The sequence below is a fragment of the Scomber scombrus genome, chromosome 17, assembly GCF_963691925.1.
Source record: "Scomber scombrus chromosome 17, fScoSco1.1, whole genome shotgun sequence".
Lineage (NCBI taxonomy): Eukaryota > Metazoa > Chordata > Actinopteri > Scombriformes > Scombridae > Scomber > Scomber scombrus.
Genome location: NC_084986.1, coordinates 20444754 through 20464739, shown reverse-complemented (window position 1 = coordinate 20464739; position 19986 = coordinate 20444754). Strand labels below are relative to the sequence as shown.

The 19986-nt window shown below is 37.5% G+C and overlaps 1 protein-coding gene across 1 annotated transcript in view; it reads right to left on the bottom strand.

Moving 5' to 3' along the window:
• lama2 (laminin, alpha 2) overlaps window positions 1-19986 on the bottom strand; it is a 189317-nt gene that overhangs the window by 135105 nt on the left and 34226 nt on the right. Inside the window, exons 3-5 of the mRNA XM_062436956.1 lie at window positions 12213-12383; window positions 11264-11376; window positions 658-709 (exon numbers count right to left, since the gene is read on the bottom strand). Of these exons, the coding sequence (XP_062292940.1) occupies window positions 658-709; window positions 11264-11376; window positions 12213-12383 (336 nt within the window). The remainder of the gene's footprint in view (window positions 1-657; window positions 710-11263; window positions 11377-12212; window positions 12384-19986) is intronic.

Below are 19986 nucleotides of genomic sequence, written 5' to 3'. Positions count from 1 at the left end.
GACTTTAATCAGAGCTCTGATGTTCAAGTTTTATGACTTTTTTGTGAGAAGTAATTACCCCTTTTGTCCATGGCTATGAACAATTACTGTAATCACACATAATCGACTTGACCACAGGATTTCACAGAATCCCATTCGTAACCTCTTTTTTAGATTTCTTGCCAAAAAATGAAAAATCTGAGAGCATAGGACAAAATACAATTCCAGTCCAATTTAGTTTGGGTCAAAAAATATAAATGAGATTTTTTTAAAAAGTCTACAGTAAAAATCTACAAAAATCTAGAATATGAGAAGGAGGACATGAAGCTACAACAGTGGAAAACAATCATGAAAACTGTTAGAGATGGAGACAGAGAGCTAAAAAAAAATCATCAGGTAACATGTGAGCACATTAAGGTCGATTATTACGAATAAATTACAGTAACAGTTACAGACAAGTTATCAGAATAGTTTGATGCTGGAATTTTAAACTTAAAGACATTAAGTAAAGTACGCCAGGAATGTAATCAAAAGTTTAATACTAGAGTAAAAGTCAATTTTATTAAACAATTATTGTCTTTCAGATTACTTGTGGATTCTCTGTGGGAGGATGGTGTGCTCAAAAGGCTTTAATTACTGAAGTAAACTGTTCATAAGCCTGAAAAGAAGAATTCTTACCCGGACGAGGTGAGTTGGCCGCCTTAATAATCACATAGGCTATTTGGAAAACCTGAAAATACAAAGAGAGGATAGAATGAGTGAAAACTGTGAATACAATTAGTTTCCGATTGAAGGCATGTGGTGAAAAATAAACTGGTGCCAGTTTTCACATCACTTTAAATGGATCCGTCAAAACTAAATCTGGCACATTAAGTAATACAGCCAGGTATGAAGAAAGAGGAAGTGCCCCCTAAATTCAAAACAACACTCTTACCCAATTTTCACCAAAACAAATATCTGAATATTTTTAAAAGGATTAGATTAGTTTAAACCCACTTCACTTTTCTTTTGGGTATTATTTTTTCCTGCTGCAGAAAGATGCCAACAGGGTTTTCTGATGGGGAGGACAGTTTAGATTATGTTTCTGCCAAAAATGAGGAAAGGGAAAAAATACTTTTTGTGATTTTTGTGATTTGGGTTACATTAATAAAAGATGACTTGTGTTTTGGATCCATCAATGTAAACAAACTCAGAAAATGGTGAAATGCTGGAATGTTTATTATATACATGGCATTTTCATCAAATTTCACCTACATTGTTCAAGTATTAAAGAATCTCCAACCCAATTTCACCTGGTTTTTAAAATAAAAACTGAAATGACCTTATTTGTTCTAATATACCTGAACAGTCTTTTTGTGAGATGGCTTTTCTTCACTTTTGAATACCAAGGTAGGTAGAATGACATATAGACAGATGTATTATGGATGGATTCATCTATCAGATCGATAAATAGATAGACAGACATTAGATGTAGGTCAAATGTTGACTCTCTCAATCACCTCTCTCTCTCTTAACCACTCTGTCTTTCACCTCATCCATTCTCTCTCTTTCTTCTCATGATGTGGGAAGCAGTGTCTCATTGCAGCAATTAGAATGGAGAGAAAGCAACCAAGAGTGTGTGTATGTGTGTGTTTGTGTGTGTGAGAAAGTGTATTTCAGGGTAACCTTATAGGAGTCATTCAAATCCTTTACAAAGAATCACTGTTACCCGTATTCACACTGAGGATGGGATGTGTGTGTGTGTGTGTGTGTTGTGTGTGTGCGTGTGCGAGTTCACGGCATTAGTTTGTAATATGGTGACAGCTTTAGGAAAGCTAGGCATCTCCAGCAGCTAAACTTAGACGCACACAGCTAACTAATGCAGTGTGTGTGTGTGTGCGTGTGTGTGTGTGTGTGTGTGTGTGTGTGTGTGTGTGTGTGTGTGTGTGTATGTGTGTGTGTGTGTGTCTGTGTGTTTTTTTCTTTTTTTCAACCAGATTCTTTTTATGTATTTATTTTTGCACTGTAGCTTGATTTGGCAATTTTGAGCTTAACCCCTAACCTCAAACCAGTGTGTCTGAAAGTTTCATTATATTTGAGACCTTGTCAATTCCAGTTAGAATGAAGTAAACAGAATACTTTCTCACTGGATGAAGCAAACTCCACTACATCAATAAATAAAAGGGGGTCACTAAAAAGAGAATGATTAAATAATGAAGTATTTTTACTATAGAGTTATGACATTTCGAGTGCAGTGTCTCAGTCATCCCCTTTGGGGAAGAGATTGGATTTTTAAGTCCAACTGAAATCACAATTGGTCTTCCTTTATCGGGGTCGATAATATGTCACAGTGATTTTTAAATGTGCCAGAAAAGCCTTCGAGCCATTTTATTCCATTCTTCAATGAATGGTGCTCCAGAAGCCGAATGGTTACTGCACATGCTGCGTAACTGGAACATCCCTCCTTCTATTCCAGCCAAGCACCTTTGTTGCAAACAAATCTTAAACAAATGTTACTCTCCTTGTTTCCTGTCTGCCACTTCAACTGTCCAAAAAAGAAGTTCAATGAGATATAACAGACAATGTAAAAAGGAGACAGGAGTATAAGAAGGATAAAAATGAGACATTAGCTAGAAAACAAATGTGGGTGCGTATCATATAACATATCCAGTTTGATTCTGGCTGGGGATCTTTTGTTGCATCATGTCTTACTGTCTCGGTCTCTCCCGATGTGTCCTATTTGCATCTCAACTGTCTCACTATTGAATAAAGGCGATATTCAATAAACAAATATATACATTTTCCACAAAAAAAAAGGTCAGTGTTGTTTTTGTGCCGCATCTTAAGATGCTGTCATGCTGTGAGTGTCGTAATCAGCCTAAGAGAGAACAAGGATGTTACTGTTTTATACCGATGCAGATTAAAATATAATTCATTGGCTACAGTTATATGCACAAAAGTTATATAAACAGAGAATTGAGGACGTGATGACAAACGGAGTGACGTAAAATGATTTCTATATTTTCTCTTTTCTCTTTTGAGAGTTGATTTCATCTTAAAGAACACAAAGCAGATCTGGATGCTCTAATAGGAAAAAAAAAGTTTTTTAAGCTACAGAGTGAAACAATAAATGACTCATTTATCCCCAGATGAAATTACGTCTCCATTATAGTTTTTTTCAACTGATGAATAATATCGTGCTCTAAAATAAACTCCTCAACTCAACTTTTTTATTTTATATTACTTCAAACCGAGGTGTTAAGATTGTAAAGAATTGGAGGCAAATTATTCATGAATATAAGTCTATAAAGGCTACAAAATTGCACATATCCAGATATGATAAGTGTCTAGTATTTTTATATTGTACAAGTGATCCCAATAGTCGAAACCATACGAATCACAGTTCATTCTCATATACTTCTCAAGCATTTTATTGTAGACATCTTACATATTTGAAAAGGAAATACCCATGATGTGGTAGGGAGCAGTTCATGGCAGATATTTGGGCATAACAGCCAAATAAGCACTTAAAATGTTTATTTTAATGCCAGTGAGTCCATTTAAGCCATGTGTCCAGTGTGGCTGAGTAGACCAACATTGAATAGACTGTGAAGAATTCATTTTGTCTCAGCGTGATTTGGACAAACAGTGACAGCTGTTTTACTGAACAGCTGGTGTTTACAGGCCATTCACATGGAAACATGTTCAAATCTCTCTGGCCTGATAAACTGGTATCAAACTTCAATTGCAGTAAGTACTCAGCCAATCAAAGCAAGATCGCACACAAAACACTGATCAGACATAAATAGAGCAATAAGAGCAGAATGCAATAAGAGACACAACGTTTTAAACAATGAAGAAGAAATATAATAAAAGTGAATTCCTCTGTGTTTTTTAGGATTCAGACAAACACACACAGACACGCAGACAGGTGGATATACCATCAGAGCAACAGAAATAATATGCAGACTCATTAACATTTACTGTCACTTCAATTGAAAAGTGTTACCATCTTCCTGGACTAATAAAGTAGCTTTTGGCTCATTTCTCAATAGTGTGAATCATCCAGCATCCCTGACGGCCAAACTTAGTGCAGGCAAACAAGCAGCACATATTCAGTTGAGCCATGCAGCCATCTCATTGTGGGATCGTTCTGCTTTTCCACTGAGCTGCCACAAAAAAAACAATTTGGGGAGACATTTTGAATGCTGCAGTAGTTTGACTGACATTCTGTTGTCAACTCTGCAGAATTTTTTTTTTTTTTAAGTTCAATGCTCCATAAAACATGAAACTTGAAAAACAAACAAATGACTGTGTGTTTCACATCAGCTTAAACAATAGCGACATAGACAGGGGCCTCTGGATAGAACAGACAAATGACCTGTGTGTCTGTGTTGTTGTGAATGAGAAACAGGGAGAAGAGCATCCAAATGAAATCCATTCTCTTTAAGTCTGCCTCTCTGTCTGCCCAAACCACACTTTCAAGCTTTTAAATAGGCTTTAGTCTGCACATAACAACAGATGCTGCAATCGCTCCCACATTCTTGCTTTGGCCAGAGCTACTGTCAAACATTAGAGAAACAAAGTTTTATTGGGATACAGCAGATGTTTCATTTACCTTCTCTACTTTATGAATAAATATATTTGTGCAGCACTAAAAGCTCCAACCTCATCATTACCATGTACCTCTTCATTGTTTCACTAAGGGACAGTAAAGTGTTGAGTTTTTATCTCATTGCAGTTTAGGTGGGTTGTGTTTGAGGTTTATTTCCCATGAATATGGACAAAGGGACACAACATTTAACATAAAAAATGTCTCTTTTAAGCTGGACATCTCTCAGGGTGGTATATTATTAAACTAGAGCTAAAGAAGGTAAGGGCGCATATAGTAATTGATCATGATAACTCCAGCATCTTCATTATTATAGCGACACAATATTCATCATATTCATATAATGAATGAATGTCTACCTCCTGTTCTTAAAGGTGTTTGCTATTTAAGGGAATTAAAACTCACTGTAGCTGTGGTTTGCAGGTGAAGTGTGCGAGGCTTGTAGTGAAAGAGTAGTGAAGTCAGTCACAGGAACAACAATGGAGGTAATTATCGAGAAAAGAACGAGCAGTGCTGAGAAAAAGACAAAAAGCACTGACAACAAGTATTGTCTTTCAATGATGAAGCCATCTGAATGAGATAGAGCGTTTTCTGCAGAAACACTTATTGCCTTAATGTTCAAAGTATTCCTTGAGCTGTTACCTCAAAAGCATTGATGAAAAAGTTTGATTGCAATGTATGTTTGGATAATAAATAATACAAATTAGCATGTTCTTAAGTCTGACTGTAAGGGTGTTTTCAAACCTATACTTCATTTGTCCTGGTCCGCAGTACAATTGCTGTTTTCACATCTGCACAAATGAATCGTACCAACTAAAGTCTGATTCAACCACACTACACAAAGCAAGTTTGAAAATGCCCTCAGATTAGATTGGGATTCCCTGCTGTGTTGAACAGGGTTTAAAGCTAAAAGCAAAGATTATGTCAAATGCAAAAGCATGAATACAGTAAGCGATGCTACTTTATGAGTAACACTAACATTCAAGTATATAACACTAAAGACAGGGGAATAGAGGAATGAAACACAAATCTCTGTGTCTATAACTTAGCTGGTTAACAAGTGTGAACTCCATTTATCACTTTTCCCCATATGAATTTTCTTGTAGTATTTTCCTCATTTTCAATACAGAGCTGTTGATTCTCAGGGTTTTTTTAATACACCTCCTACTTTAGGATGTCAGCCCGCAAGAAGTTTTTATTATCATCATTTATCATTTCTTTACCTTTTTGTGAGACTTTGTTACCCCCTAATGTTCAAACTACATTTTTTTTATTTTTTATTTAAATATGCACAAAATGTGTTTCTTTCTGCCTTAATCAACACATTTTGGTGAATGGTTTAAGTGTTTCAGCTAAAAGGGTTTGAGCCAGCAGTGTACCACCTTGTAGATTGCATGCAGACCATTACAGAAATGGTCTTGAGAAACTCAAGGATGTAATTTTCCATGTGACATGTATGAATTTGTGGTGGTGGTGTTTCTGTGCATTTTTCGAGTGTGCGTATGTCGAGGTATCTATTTGAGGTAGCACTTTGACTGACAGCCTCTTTCAGAATCCTGATCACTCTGCCAGGTTCTCCTCCCACCCCCAGAGAGCAGAGCCGGTGCATGATTTGATGACGTCCATCAAACTGTCCATCAGTCAAACTGGCCGCCGCGTTTCCATAATAACTGCAATTTAACACAATACTGTCTGGGGTCTGATAAAAAGATTATTTTCCATGGTGAGGCAAATTTAGCCCCTTATGGCAATATAGTCTTAACACATTTATTGGTAATTTCTTAATCTATATGCATACTAATGTCAACGCCAGCGGCAACACAAGACTTCACACATGGAAACACAACACTTGAAAACTTATAATTTGATATGAAAAGGTTATAAAAGGTTTAAACCTTTAACCCTTAAACCAGAACTTAGGAAATAAGTTCACACAAAGTCAGAAATGGTTGTCAACAACTTTCAACAAGACTCTGCAGAGGACCGTCAGAGATGTGTCAAGTCAAATGCATCTGAATGCACTTACAATCCAAGAATCTAAAATAATGAAGATCATACACAGACATCAACTATTTCTCTCACACACTTAGTAACACACATCACTTTACACCTCAAGAGGCGATAGTGAGTCACTGTCTGCCCTCAGTCTATCATTAGAGGATGAAGAAGTAGTGCTGCCCTGAGCAACCGGCAGTAATGGCGAAGATTTGGAGCCGGGCTTCAAGCAGTTGTAATTTTCTATGTAGGACTATAATGTCACTTTATTAAGTTTTAATATTTTTTCAGTCAAAGAAGTAACATTTAGATTTCCGTATGTGGTCAGTTATTCAAATAACACCTGTTTGCATTTTGATATCTTGACAACAGTTGGCTTCTTCATCCTTTCATATTAGATGGAGGGCAGACTGAACGCTACAGTGACTACATAACACCTCTTGAGGCACAAAGTGGTATTATGAGACTCATACATATAACACATTTAAGGAAAAACATGATTCAGACATGTAGGCATAGATGACATGAGTTAAAGGATATAGGATACTTAGGGAGAGATGGTCAAAACACCTGATATTCTCTAAATGGTTGCAAAAATGAACAAGTGTTTCAATTCAATCCACTGTCATCGGACTTCTGTTTTATTGTATTTGTGCAGCACAAAAATGTAAAAAAGAATAAAAAGGTTAATTAGCAATTAAACACCGGGGCCATAGCTTTGAGTATTCTCAGCTGCCCTGCAGATGTCCATTTTGTCCAGAGCAATTGTCTTAACATTACTATTCAAATTTAAATGTAAAATGTAATGTTTGCAGTAGTCATACAATGCAGTAAAATTAAATGAAATTTAGGCAGTAGCGGTCCAGGCAGAACAGCGGAGACCACCCAAAAAAGATTTGGCGTGCACCACGCACTAAGCCCAGATGGTCTGGGCTTAGCCTCAAACCTTGTCAACCCCTACAAACGCTCCTGCCTCAGCTCCCACTCCATCTCATCATTTAGTCTTTCTGTCCAGAGAGGCTCAACAATAACAAGAGAGGAAATGACTGCGATGATGTCACGGCCGATAACCACACACACACACACTCAAGCACACTGTCATTTTCTGAGTGAGATGACTTTGCTCACGAGGGAAATTCAGTGCACCGGAGGGTGAATAGCTTTCCATAGCACTGATCAGATTCACATAATACTCCTACTGAAGCATGCACATTGTTCACATATACAAACATAAACATTAATGGCAGTGACTATACAGTCAGTCACTGCAAATAAGGTGCAAGGACTATCTATTGATCTACTACTTTGATCAATACAAAATCGATTGAGATAATGAACGGAGAAATACTTCATGATAGTACTTGTGATTATTTTCTGGGGAAATTGGTTGTAAAAGGCTTCTCGTGTCCAAATACTCTAAACGAACCTTCTTTCAAGACATTATGACAACTAGTTCAAAATGCTGCAGCAAGATGACTCATAAAACCCTAACCCTAACCCCTTAACATAATCTCCACGTAATGCCTATGTTAGCATCTCTACACTGATCATATGGACAAAATCAAATATCATTATATTTTTGACCAAATACTTCTATATTAATATTGCGACAATGCTGTAGGGATGACTATTGGTGCTTACACAAAATATTCACTCAATTATATTTTTGATAATCAATCATCAGTAATGTGGAGTGGATAAATGCAAATAACAAAACAGCTAGAACAGCCTGGTAAATTCAGAAAAAGTTCTGTTAAAGATGTTCAAATGTAGACAGACTTAAAGACTAAAATTGATATTAGACTTCAATGGCAATATTAAATTGATGTGGAGGAATGATAATGTCAGCCTGTTGGTCATTCAGTCGATCTGTCCACCATTTTAGTCCAGATTGAAATATGTTGACAACTGTTGGATGGATTGCCATTAAATTCTTCTACAGACATTAATGATCAGAAGAGAAAACTCCTACAGGCTTTGCTGATCGACTTTTCAACTGGCATCTTCATCATCAGATCAGCAAACAGCAAATATGAATGGACAATATCAGAAGAGTATTTAGTCAAATGGAGAAAAAATATATAGTAAGATGGACAGCTTTTCGTCTGAAATAAACACACACGGCAAACACAGCCATTATAAAATGAGGACTGCTAGAACGGAGTCGTCTCAGTAGGTGGTCATTGAGAAAAAGTACACTGGTATTAAAAAGCTTTTAAGGAACCTGCTCGTCACAAATGGAGTAAGATGAGGATTTTTTTTTCAGTTTTTTTTCCCTTATCCAGCTGTCAGTTGTTATAATCAATTCTTCATTAATTTCCATGTCTCTGAATTCAAGTTTGACTGTGGACGACAGCAAGAATATCTCGCATATGTGTGTGTGTGTTTGAGTGTGTATATGTCAGACCCCTGCTTCAAACCCTCATATTATTGTCAGAAGTGAGGGAGAGTGTGTGTGAATGTGGATACCTAAAGATAGAAGGATAAGCATTCATTGGCCACACTTTGAGATCAAGTGTTAAAATGTGTGTGTGTGTGTGTGTTTGTAAGACCATTTATGGGTAAATATATATTCGACAGCTATGCCACACATGTGAGAGATGTGATTGATGGGCATGAGGTCATTGACATGTCAATATGGCTACTGCTCTACTTCAATGAATGACAATGACGTTCTTCCCCTCGTTTTTCCTTCTACAGTATATTCATCTAAACGAAAAATTCAATTGTTACAAATGTTAATACACTGGTACTTGAATCTCAAGGACAAAGCAGCTATTTTATTGCAGGTTTTGTGTTTGCTTCCTTTCCTCTAACAAACCATGCTGACTACAGTAATGTTTATAAAGAAAGAGCAGAATATTGAAAATTCTCAATTGTTTGATTCCTGAGGCTTTTTGTGGACTGAAATCCATGTTCAATTTTGAGCATACACATGGCCACGAGGCTCCATGTCACGCAAGTTTTGCCAGTGATCACAACGGACTGTACACAATAGCTATATGTAATGAGAAACATAAGCAAACATGTCTGTCAATGATGACACCAAATGTAGTATTAGCAGAATCGCGTGTGTTGCCGTTGTGACTCGGTCTCTTTATCTCACTCTACAGCCAGTTGCTGAAGAATTTTAAGCTTCTGTTTTTTCAGGAATTGACCACTTTTCTCATCATGTTCTTCATCCACCAAAGCAAAGCGGTGAGTCAGCTTTGATTTTAACGCCGCATCTTTGTCACACATGCTGTTTTGTCATTTTAATTGTTTTCTGGATTTGTCAGGGAGACTGAGTTTGAAGATTTGCTGTTGGTCCCCTCTTTACATGGTGGACAAGGCTGTAAGCCGCAGCAGAGTAAACCATTTCTTTGTTGCACAGTTGCATCGAATGCATTTTTAAGGTTTTCTCAGTCAGTCTCCACAGTGGGAAAGAGAGAAAGCAATACAGAGTTTGATTGTTACAGTATTGGCTTCGCATCTTGCTCGATGTCGGGTCTACGCTGGCATCAAACCACATTTTAGAACTAAAAACAAACATACAAAGAACTACATTTAAAATTGTGTAAAGGACAACGCCACTTATTTTTTAAACAATACTTTCATCAACCCTATAGATTTTTTTTTCCATCATTTAAAATCGTCATCTGTGTCCTGTTCATTTCTCTATGTCTAATAGTTGTCATATAATTTTTTTGTATTTGTCTGTATGTCTGTTTCTCTTTCCCTTCACATTTGCCCCATCCTTTCCTACTCATACACTCTTTCTAACTTCCTGGTTTTAGTTTTGAGATATGTTTCAGGGCATTTCTACAAAACATCCAAGAAGACGTCCACAACAGATAGAAGAGTGATAGAAGATCAGAACAGCAAGGTGTGAGCTGTATTCCACTGAGACTAAATAACATGTACTTTAAGTTGACATAAAACTTTGAAAAAGTCAATAAGACAATTTGCTTGAGCAATAATCGTTCATATTGGATATCTACATTGTTATTACTAATGTGTGTTGCTCAAGATTTTTATTTCATTGATCTAAATGATTGGCTTTTCGATTATTAATCTATAATTAATCCATTTTTTACCTTCAGAGTATTTTTTGACTGGCTTCCCTTAATGACCTGAGGGCTCCTTATGAACTAGTCTCTCTATGTAATTATAATCTGGCAGTCTAATCTGTTAAATCTGTTAAATCACACTTCTAAACTAAATTAGATGTCCTAAATCCTCCCATGTCAGTGTACAGCCTGCCAAGCTTTCCAAATCAAAAATGGAAAGCCATTATTTAAAGAGTGACACCACCCATGCTTATGAAATGATTGATGGCAAAGTTGTTTTAACCAATTCCGGCCCTGATGAAATAACAGAAGGTCGCTTATTCCATTGAAAAACAAAGACTAACACTATACTGCTGTTTTCTGATGCTGTTAAATGAAACTGGATGAATGGAATTAGGTTCACCTCTTCACAGAGAATAGTGGTCTGGTTTGATTCACAGTTACAGTGGTTTCCAATGATGCGGTTAAAATCCTTTGCCACCAATATAAATCCAAGCTGACCACAACCATCATTCTTTGTTAAGAAGGACTTTATATTGCTAGCTTTTGAGCCAGGGAGTAAATGTTTGATGCTCAAAAAGGGAGATATTGGGTGGAGTGTCAATTTTATATATAAGTTTTGTGTGTGTGTGTGTTTGTTTTTTTTTACCTGTTTCAAGTCCAGCGTTACAGTAACATAGTGGTACTGCATTCCATTCTTGATGGAGGGACTTTGCCACCAACGGTTGGTCCCGTCTATGGCATATTTTATGGGATGACGCTCTGTACAAACACACAAACACACACACAGAAAAGCATACTATATCAGCCATTTTATTCTATTCGAGCTATATCCTGTCATAAATGTATCCTCACCACACATCCTCTCCCCTCTTTTTTTACTGTAATTTCCCTCTAAAATCTGAAAGTGACAGACTGCTCGTCCCACACAGCCAGTCAACCATTCAGTCAATTAATTGGTCAACAATCCACTACTGATCCACAACTGATCAGTCACATTAAATACACCTAAATCTCAGTCTTAGTTTTTAAATGACAATGTCAGTAACAGCAGGTTCTTCATGCTTCCTTAAACATTTCATAACTTACTTGTAGCAGTGTATCCATTCCCTCTTCTTTTTTCCTCACCCTCGTTGACTGCCTGTTAAAAACTAACAGCCTGACCTGCTGACTGACTGAATGGTTGATGGACTGAGTGGTAAACTACTCAGCGAAGCAAGTGGGAAAAGCTAATGTGGCTGACTAGCTGACTGACTGGCTGGTTAATAGCTCACTAAATGGTTGATTGAGCCACTGATGGCTGGTTATTAGTTTAAGAGTGAATGTTTAGCTGCTGTGACTGAGTGGTTAACTGTATCATTGATTGACTATTTAATTGACTGTCAGATCGGCTGTTTGAATCATGACTGAAGGCTAATTTCGTATTGTCATCTTGTCATGTTGCGATTGATTCCTCAGTTCATTTGCTAATTATCATTTCAGACAAAATGATTGGTTACCATCTGGCCAATTGAGCTCTAATTAACTTATCTAGCATGATTAATTATTGTAATCCCAGTGACTATAAGTCATTGTGTATGTGTGAGAGTTTTTCTTACCAAACTGATTTTCACTCTTTTGGTTGCAGATTCGACACTGTGGGTTTCTCACAGGCTGACCTGGTACATGTTCTACCAGCTTACAGAACATCTCTGGACCCAATGAACCACAGGTAGCATTGGCTGTTATGTCTGCCATGGTCGCCAGGTTCAGTACAGCAGGGAACAATCCTGAAAGGAAAACACACAGACTATTACATTCAGAAATAGATGATGAAACATAAACAGCTGTACATTATGTGCTGGTTTCTAATACATATAAACTGGAGTTGCGGTAGCTTTCCTCTATCTGGAGTACAAAAAGGAACAATCTGACATATATGACATACAGAGATGAAGTTGATGTGTTTGACAGTAAACAACCATCTTTCCAAAAATATGACTGTTCCTTTAATTATCACAAATATGTATGTATAAAGATAACTGTGTAAATGTGTACTCAGATTATCACTAATCACAGGTTCTTCAGTCTGTTCAGAGCAGTTCTGGTTGGCTTTTTTCTTCAAAGCTAAAATGATGTTAAATTGCCAAAGTGCTACAGTAGAGGTTATTAGGAACATTGAGTACACCAGCTTTGTGTACAGGTTTTGTATTCAAAATCATTAAAATGTTGTCGGTTTCTGGGTGTTGTTCTAAGGAGAGCCAGCCTATGCTTGTGTCTGCTGTACTGAGGTTGAGAGTAATTAGCCTGGAACATGAGGGGGAGGGCGGCCGTGTTATAACATCCTAGTTAGTTAATCTGGATGTATATTTTTGGTACAGTCTAATGCAGTTAACATAATTTAACCCTTACAGATAGAGAGCTGTGTTCACTTTATCTTTGGATAAAAGCAGCACACAGAGAACTTTTTTTTTTTTTTGGCCTGCTTTCAACTGTGCAGACTTTGAGCAGTGCAGTACTTTATCAAAGCACTATAAATTTGCATTATGTTACTCAAGCATTTTTTTTTCCATTTCCTGTCTATGGATATTTTTCACTGCTGGAACCACAGAAACTTGGAGAGAACATACATCACGGAAAAGGTTTTTGTTATTTGATTTTTTTTTTCCAGGATATTGTGAGAAGCCATCAATAAACTTTTATTATGCAAAAGTGACTTTGTTTCCTTGCTGGTGGAGCCATCATGGGTGGGTGTGGTGCTAAACAAAAAAACCTCCTATGGGACACAAAAATGAAAAAAAAGCCACCCTAACTCAAAATCTCCATAATAAAAGTATCCCATTATAATAAAATACTGGAGCCATGTGAGTACAACCTGAACCTCCTCCCCTAACACCCTAAGAAAAAATAACAATATGCCAACTAATGCCAACATTTCAGAAACTAGACACGTTTTTTGTTTGGCGAGCTACAGTGATTGGACTTGCTTTTCTGGCTGCATCTAATGCTTATTCACATTACGTGCCACTTATTTTCTTGATTAATTTATTAATCTTTTGGTCTATGAAATGTCCAAAAATGGTGAAAAGTGCCCTATTACAATTTCTCAAAACCCAAGTTGATATTACAATACGTTTTTTGTCCAAAACTCAAAGATATTCAGTTTACTGTCATAGAACATTAAGGAAAACATCAAATAGTCACATTAGAAAAGCTGGAACCTGTTAACCAATCATTTCAGCTCAACGTGCTATAGAATATGAATTAACATCTCAAAAATGTGTTTTACTTCTTTTTACTTCAGTTGGATGTTTGAGCTGCAGAATGATGTATGTGCAGAGGGGGAAAGTTTCTCTGTGGTCCCCAAAAATCTGAATTTAAGGTGTGTACCTAAGAAAATGATTAGTGGCATCACAACTAGTTTGGAACCAATCATGCTCCAGTATGCAACGTGAGTGTGTTGTGGAAACTTAAAGCATCCAGTTCACATAAGAATTAACTTTTCTGATAAGTAGGAAACAAATTTTGTCCAGAAATTAAAAATCTGAAATGAAAAATAGTTGCACATTCACAGAGTCTGGAGTTTTTAAGGAAAAGAAGGAGTAGATGTCATTTTAGGGATTTAGGGAGATGACTGAACATTTTTGTGGAAAACCATATTAAACACAAATTATTATTATTATAATTAAGTATTATGTTATGTCAATTTTAAAACATGTCTGGAGGGGATCTTTTAATATTTTCTTCTTGTTTCCCAATGGATATGTGATATACATATATACTAAAGCTAAAACAAACTGACCATTATTTTTGTCTACATGTCATCACCACACAAACACACCACGAGACTGCACACAGTCTGTATTGTTTTCCAGACTGTAGGAGTAGCTCATCTGTGTCGTTCCCATAGTAAAAGAACATTCGTCCCAAAGTGAATGACAAGCTTGCTGAACTTAAAGTCCTGGAATGCTCAACATGCACATGGTTCACATTTCCTGTCTGGCAAACATACACGCACACACACACACACACACACACACACACACACACACACACACACACGTACTAACATGTTACGTCAGATATTGCAGTCTTGGTCTAACATCAACAGATTTTATAGTTAAACAACATGCACACTCACACACAAATGTAAACAGACTTATATGAATTTATAATAACTGTAAACAGACAAGAAAGAGGGATGAGATGGAAGTGGGGAAAAAGTGTAAAAAGAAAACAGCAGAGGGGAAGCACTTGTGAAAGTGTGGACGTTGTGTATATTGTGTGTGTGTGTGTGTGTGTGTGTGTGTGTGTGTGTGTGTGTGTGTGTGTGTGTGTGTGTGTGTGTGTGTGTGTGTGTGTGTGTGTGTGTGTGTGTGTGTGTCCGTCCAGATGAGCCCAGCTGTTTGACCATATGTTAACACTGATGAACTGTGAAGAACATCTGAGACACCCAAAGTCTCTCTCACACATGTGTAGACATTCTCACACACACATTCTCACAACTTATCATATACTGTACACTCTCAGTCAAATACAGACGCTTCTCAGTCTCTTTTAGAAATGAGATCTGAGACACACACACACCACTGTGGAAGCCCAGATTTACATAATACAAAAGTCTTTGTAAAGGAAAATATTACCCTCTAGACAAATGTTGTAACCAAGTTCTCACTGTGTAATGAACTTTGTAGCGGTCATTCTTCCATTATTGTGTCCCTTAGTAATTCATTATAGAGCATATGAACTCATAAAGACTGCATTAATGTATTATATTAACCCTAAGAGACAGATTCAAGTAGCTTGTCAAGATAGTCTGAGAGTTGGTGGAGACCAGCCAAAGCCAACATTTAAGTACATTTAAGTGATTCTTGACCTTTAAGAATGAACTTTGATTTTTGGGACTAAGCTTCTGTCAAATCAAGATGTTTAATAGACATTTATGTGTATTTGACTATAGTGCTGTCACCTCAGTACATAAGCAGAAGATATTGTTTTGTACTGGAAAACTTTATGAAGGATGTTGAGGAAGCAGGTCAGAAGGCAGAAGTATGTTGAGCAAAAATATCAGTGAGCCAGAAGCAAAAATTAACCCTTGAAAATTCAACAACAAAAAAATGTAACCAAAAAACAACAAATAAAATCTGCATCCTCACAGCAAGCAGCAATCTTCTTTCTACCCTACTCATCACTACCAGACCAGAGATTGGCATTTTACCATCTACTCAGGTTACCACAGGGTGAGCATATAGTCATATAGTCAACAGCCATGTAGAATTTCTCTGTTACTGCTGACAGTCACAATTTTCAATGAGTACACACACAGCCATATGTGTACCAAATAATACAGGATGTAATTCAACGATTCACATTCCTTCCCATCTCAACTTGACATGATGGCTCAATGCTTAGTGTAAGTAATGTTGCACACCTGTTGTAACTTTCACAGTATAAATTGACAATCAGCCTTACTGTACTATAACACATCAACACTCAAATGCATAGCAGGTTGGAAAAACATTGTGAAAAACCTGAAAAAAGTCTATTATTTCAGTATTCCATTTTTGTGTAACATGATGATGTAAAAATGTTGAAATTAGTTATTTAACATGCAAAAAAACACTGGTAATGTTGGAAACCAGAGCTTAGTGAAAAGGGAGAGAAGCAACCTTTTCACAGTTACATAAGTTAAATTATTCATTTATTCCATCAAAAATGTCACTTCACATAGATCGTCCAACATATAGACAAGATTAGTTATAAAAAAGGGTCCATAATCACAATGCGTTATTCCCAACAGTATCTTAAAATCGTCAGATATGCTTCATTCAGTCCCTCAGCCAGAACACTACAATGACAATAAAACTGCTTTATTCAAGTTGTATCACAGTCTTTTCAGTTTCATCATTTCATTGTGGCATGTCTTCTTTTTTTTTCTTTTCTTTTTTATGCCTCAAGATTTTCATTCAGATATTTGGTCGACATCTCAGTGGAGAGCAGGTTCACAGTCACAGCGCTCTTTTGTTCAATTATTCCCAATTTGAACAGGGGCAAAAAAGCAAAAGATAAAGCTCTGAAAGAAAGAAAGAAACAGCATGCAGGAGCCGTTTTCACCAGTGCCTGCTTGAACTTACCGACCCATGCACTTATCGCTGGGGCAAACAAAAAGTGTGCACCAGTCGTCATATTGCCAACACAATCAAAATCCTTAACCAGACTTGTGTAGAGAAATTGTCTTGGTTAAGGTCTTAATACAAGATCAAAACAGTGGCTTTGATGAACATATTTTCATGGTCCTCCTTCTCCGCTCCGCTTACAACTGCTGCCTCCTGCTCATGCCAGGAAATTAAGCCAACATCCTGCTTATTCATGGGATTTGATGAACAACCTGGAAGAATCTCTAGCCAAATACGCAAGTGTGTGGGAGACTGCAATATTTAATAGTGTAATTTTACCTTGATTTGAGACCGCTAATACCGTAAGCTTCCTACAGTTCTGTATTGTGTCAGTTTCATCTTTTCAATCCAGCTGGGAAATGTGGATTGAAAATATGATACTTACAGTTGGAAACAGGAGGTGAAGAGCGGTCTCTTATCTATCTAGCCATCCATCCAACCCAGCGCCTCCAAACATGGAAATCTGTTCCTTATATAGACGTCATAGATGGCATCTGTAAGTCAAATGTGGTGCAGACACGAAATACACTTCCTATGCAATGTTTTCTTGAAGTTGAATGACCTCTTTATTTCTTGCTCAAGGTTCTCACATTGGTGATTTGTTCAAAAATGCTACGTCCACTTCAGACGCCAGATTGTTCCTCAGATAAGATGTCTTGGGTTCTCATTTTTATCCTCCTATTTGTGATTCTCAACAAGACCTTGCTTGGGTGGCTTATGAAAGTTTTTACATTTATGGAGGCTTCCCTTCTTTGGCAGTGGGATGTGATGGCCACTCTCCACTCCTCCAGACTAAGTTGCAGATAGAGTTTAGCACATTATTGGTGTCATCTCCCTCACTCTTGATTAATTCTGTTGGCATCAAACCCTGCGGCTTTCCCACTTTTCAGTTTCCTCACAGCTTCTTCTACTTCACTTCTCAATATCTTTGGTTTATCATCTTCTACACTCGGCCCCCCTTAGTCCAGACTGGTAAGTATGACTGCAGAAGTTGCGATGGGGTAGTAGTAACGTTGTTTATGTATTCTGTTCAGTACTCTTTTCTGTATCACTCCATTTCGTGCTAGCAGTTTACCACCAGCATCTTAGATTACTTTAGGTTTAACCGTTTTCTCCCTGGGTAGCTGATTTAAGACTTCATGCGCATATTTTGAGCTGCTCTCAAATCCTCACTGGATGTTATCACATTTCATATGTCATCTTTTGCTTTCTTTATTTCACTTGATCTCTTTACTGTGTCCTCCTCTTCTCCCAGGTGTTCAGCCATCTCATCTCTGCAGGTGGCAGACAAGGATGTTCCACCTGTACAATATCTGTCCATTCTCCCATTTGTTGAGTTTCCTGTCCGTGGGGATTATTCTCAAATTCAATGTTCCAGTAGTTACTTTGTGTTTTGGAAGTCCCAGTAGTCTGTCTTCCCCAGTAGCATACTTTTCAATCCCACCCTAGGGAAGTTCAAGAGGAGTTGTGATATTGTTAGCATAGGCCCCGACCGATCTAATATGGTTATGGATTCTTTCTTCGTTTTAATCAGCTGTTTCCCTGGTGGTTCTGATCTCCTCTCCAAGTACAAATAGCTCTTGGTTCCCAGTGGAATGGGGGAACTCACCCACCCTTTGACAGGTTTTGCTTTTATTCCTGCTGGGTGTCCACACACCCTCCTCACACAACTCAAAGATTCCTAGAGTTGTGAGAGCGAGCAAGTTTAGTCACCAGTGGCAAAACTATGAACAGGTAGTACTGGAGACATGTTACCAGTAGAAAGCATATGAGGCCTGAACAACAGAATATGGGAAGGGAATTTGTTTCTCATCACCTAACTTTCACAGAAAACAGATTTGGTCTTTCCTTCACAAAATGATGTAGAAAGCAGAAATAGAAAATGACTTGATTGATCATTTTAATTAGATTTTCTGTCTAGAGTTCTGTGGGTTTTCGGTGTTGATGTAGGCTGTCATAGCGAATGGAAACTGATCATGCATACAACTCTGACTTTGGCTACAGATAACACTTCTTCTCTCTTGCCTTTTCTGTTGAATAATAAGGTGAGATAACAACAAGGAATTGGAGAGGACTGGCTACAGACAGGTTTCAGGTTTCAGATTCACTGAATGACAAGAACACAATGACTGTCTGCCTACAGCTCTGTGACTGCCACACACACACACACACACACACACACACACACACACACACACACACACACACACACACACACAGACACACATCTACTCAGGTTCATCACCTTCTATTCTTTTCTCTCTGCTCTGATAACCAAGGTAACCTACCTACCTACCTATCTACCTACTTACCCGACAGGCTGGCAGGCTGGCTCTCTATCCTCTATCTACGCTCTGTTAACCAGATGTCTCAGAGGATTTTCTGCCATACAGGCTCTAAATTATAATAATGTCAAAATGTATTAGTTCACCCCATGAGAGTTGGGCAATGTCATCGCCAAAGAATTTGTTTCAACAGCCTAACACTGATTACACAGCAACTTCCCATGTAAAAGCTGGGAGATTTACTTATACAATATATCACCTTGTAATTTGGATATGGTTACATGATAAAGCTTACATGTGTTCTAGTAGTGTTAAGGGCTTATGTTGTGAACTGAAAAGTGGATGCCTCTACCGGTTTCATCATCATCGACGTTACAAATGATTTTATTCCTGAGAATGCTGTTGTTTGTCCAACTGTCACTTCCAATGTAGTGGCTCAATATATAACATGATATGCTAATTTAAATATTTCACGATCATTGCTTCCATGTAAAATGTAGTGGTATCCAGACACAACTCTATGCCTCTCCCTCCAGGTTTTTGCAATACCGCACATGATGTCGAAGGCTAACCATGATTCCTTGAAAACAACTTAGAGTGTTGTACATAGGCACAGCAGTGGTTTGGGTTAAATATATATGTCATCATACTAACAGGCTAACAACTTACAGATTGTCATTTTCATCACGATCACCAGCTTAATTTAGTGTATTAGTGCATGCTAACATTTGCTAATTTTCACTGAACTACAGCTGAGGCTAAATGAGGGCCCTTTACAGCTATCTGGTCATAAACTAATCCTAAATTAAAGAACCAGGAATCTTTTCAAAAGCCGCATTTGGTTTCCTTGCAGGAAATTTTAAACAAACTGCATGTCGCTATACATCCAACATAACAAATGCACCAACACAGATACTGTATATGTTCACAAA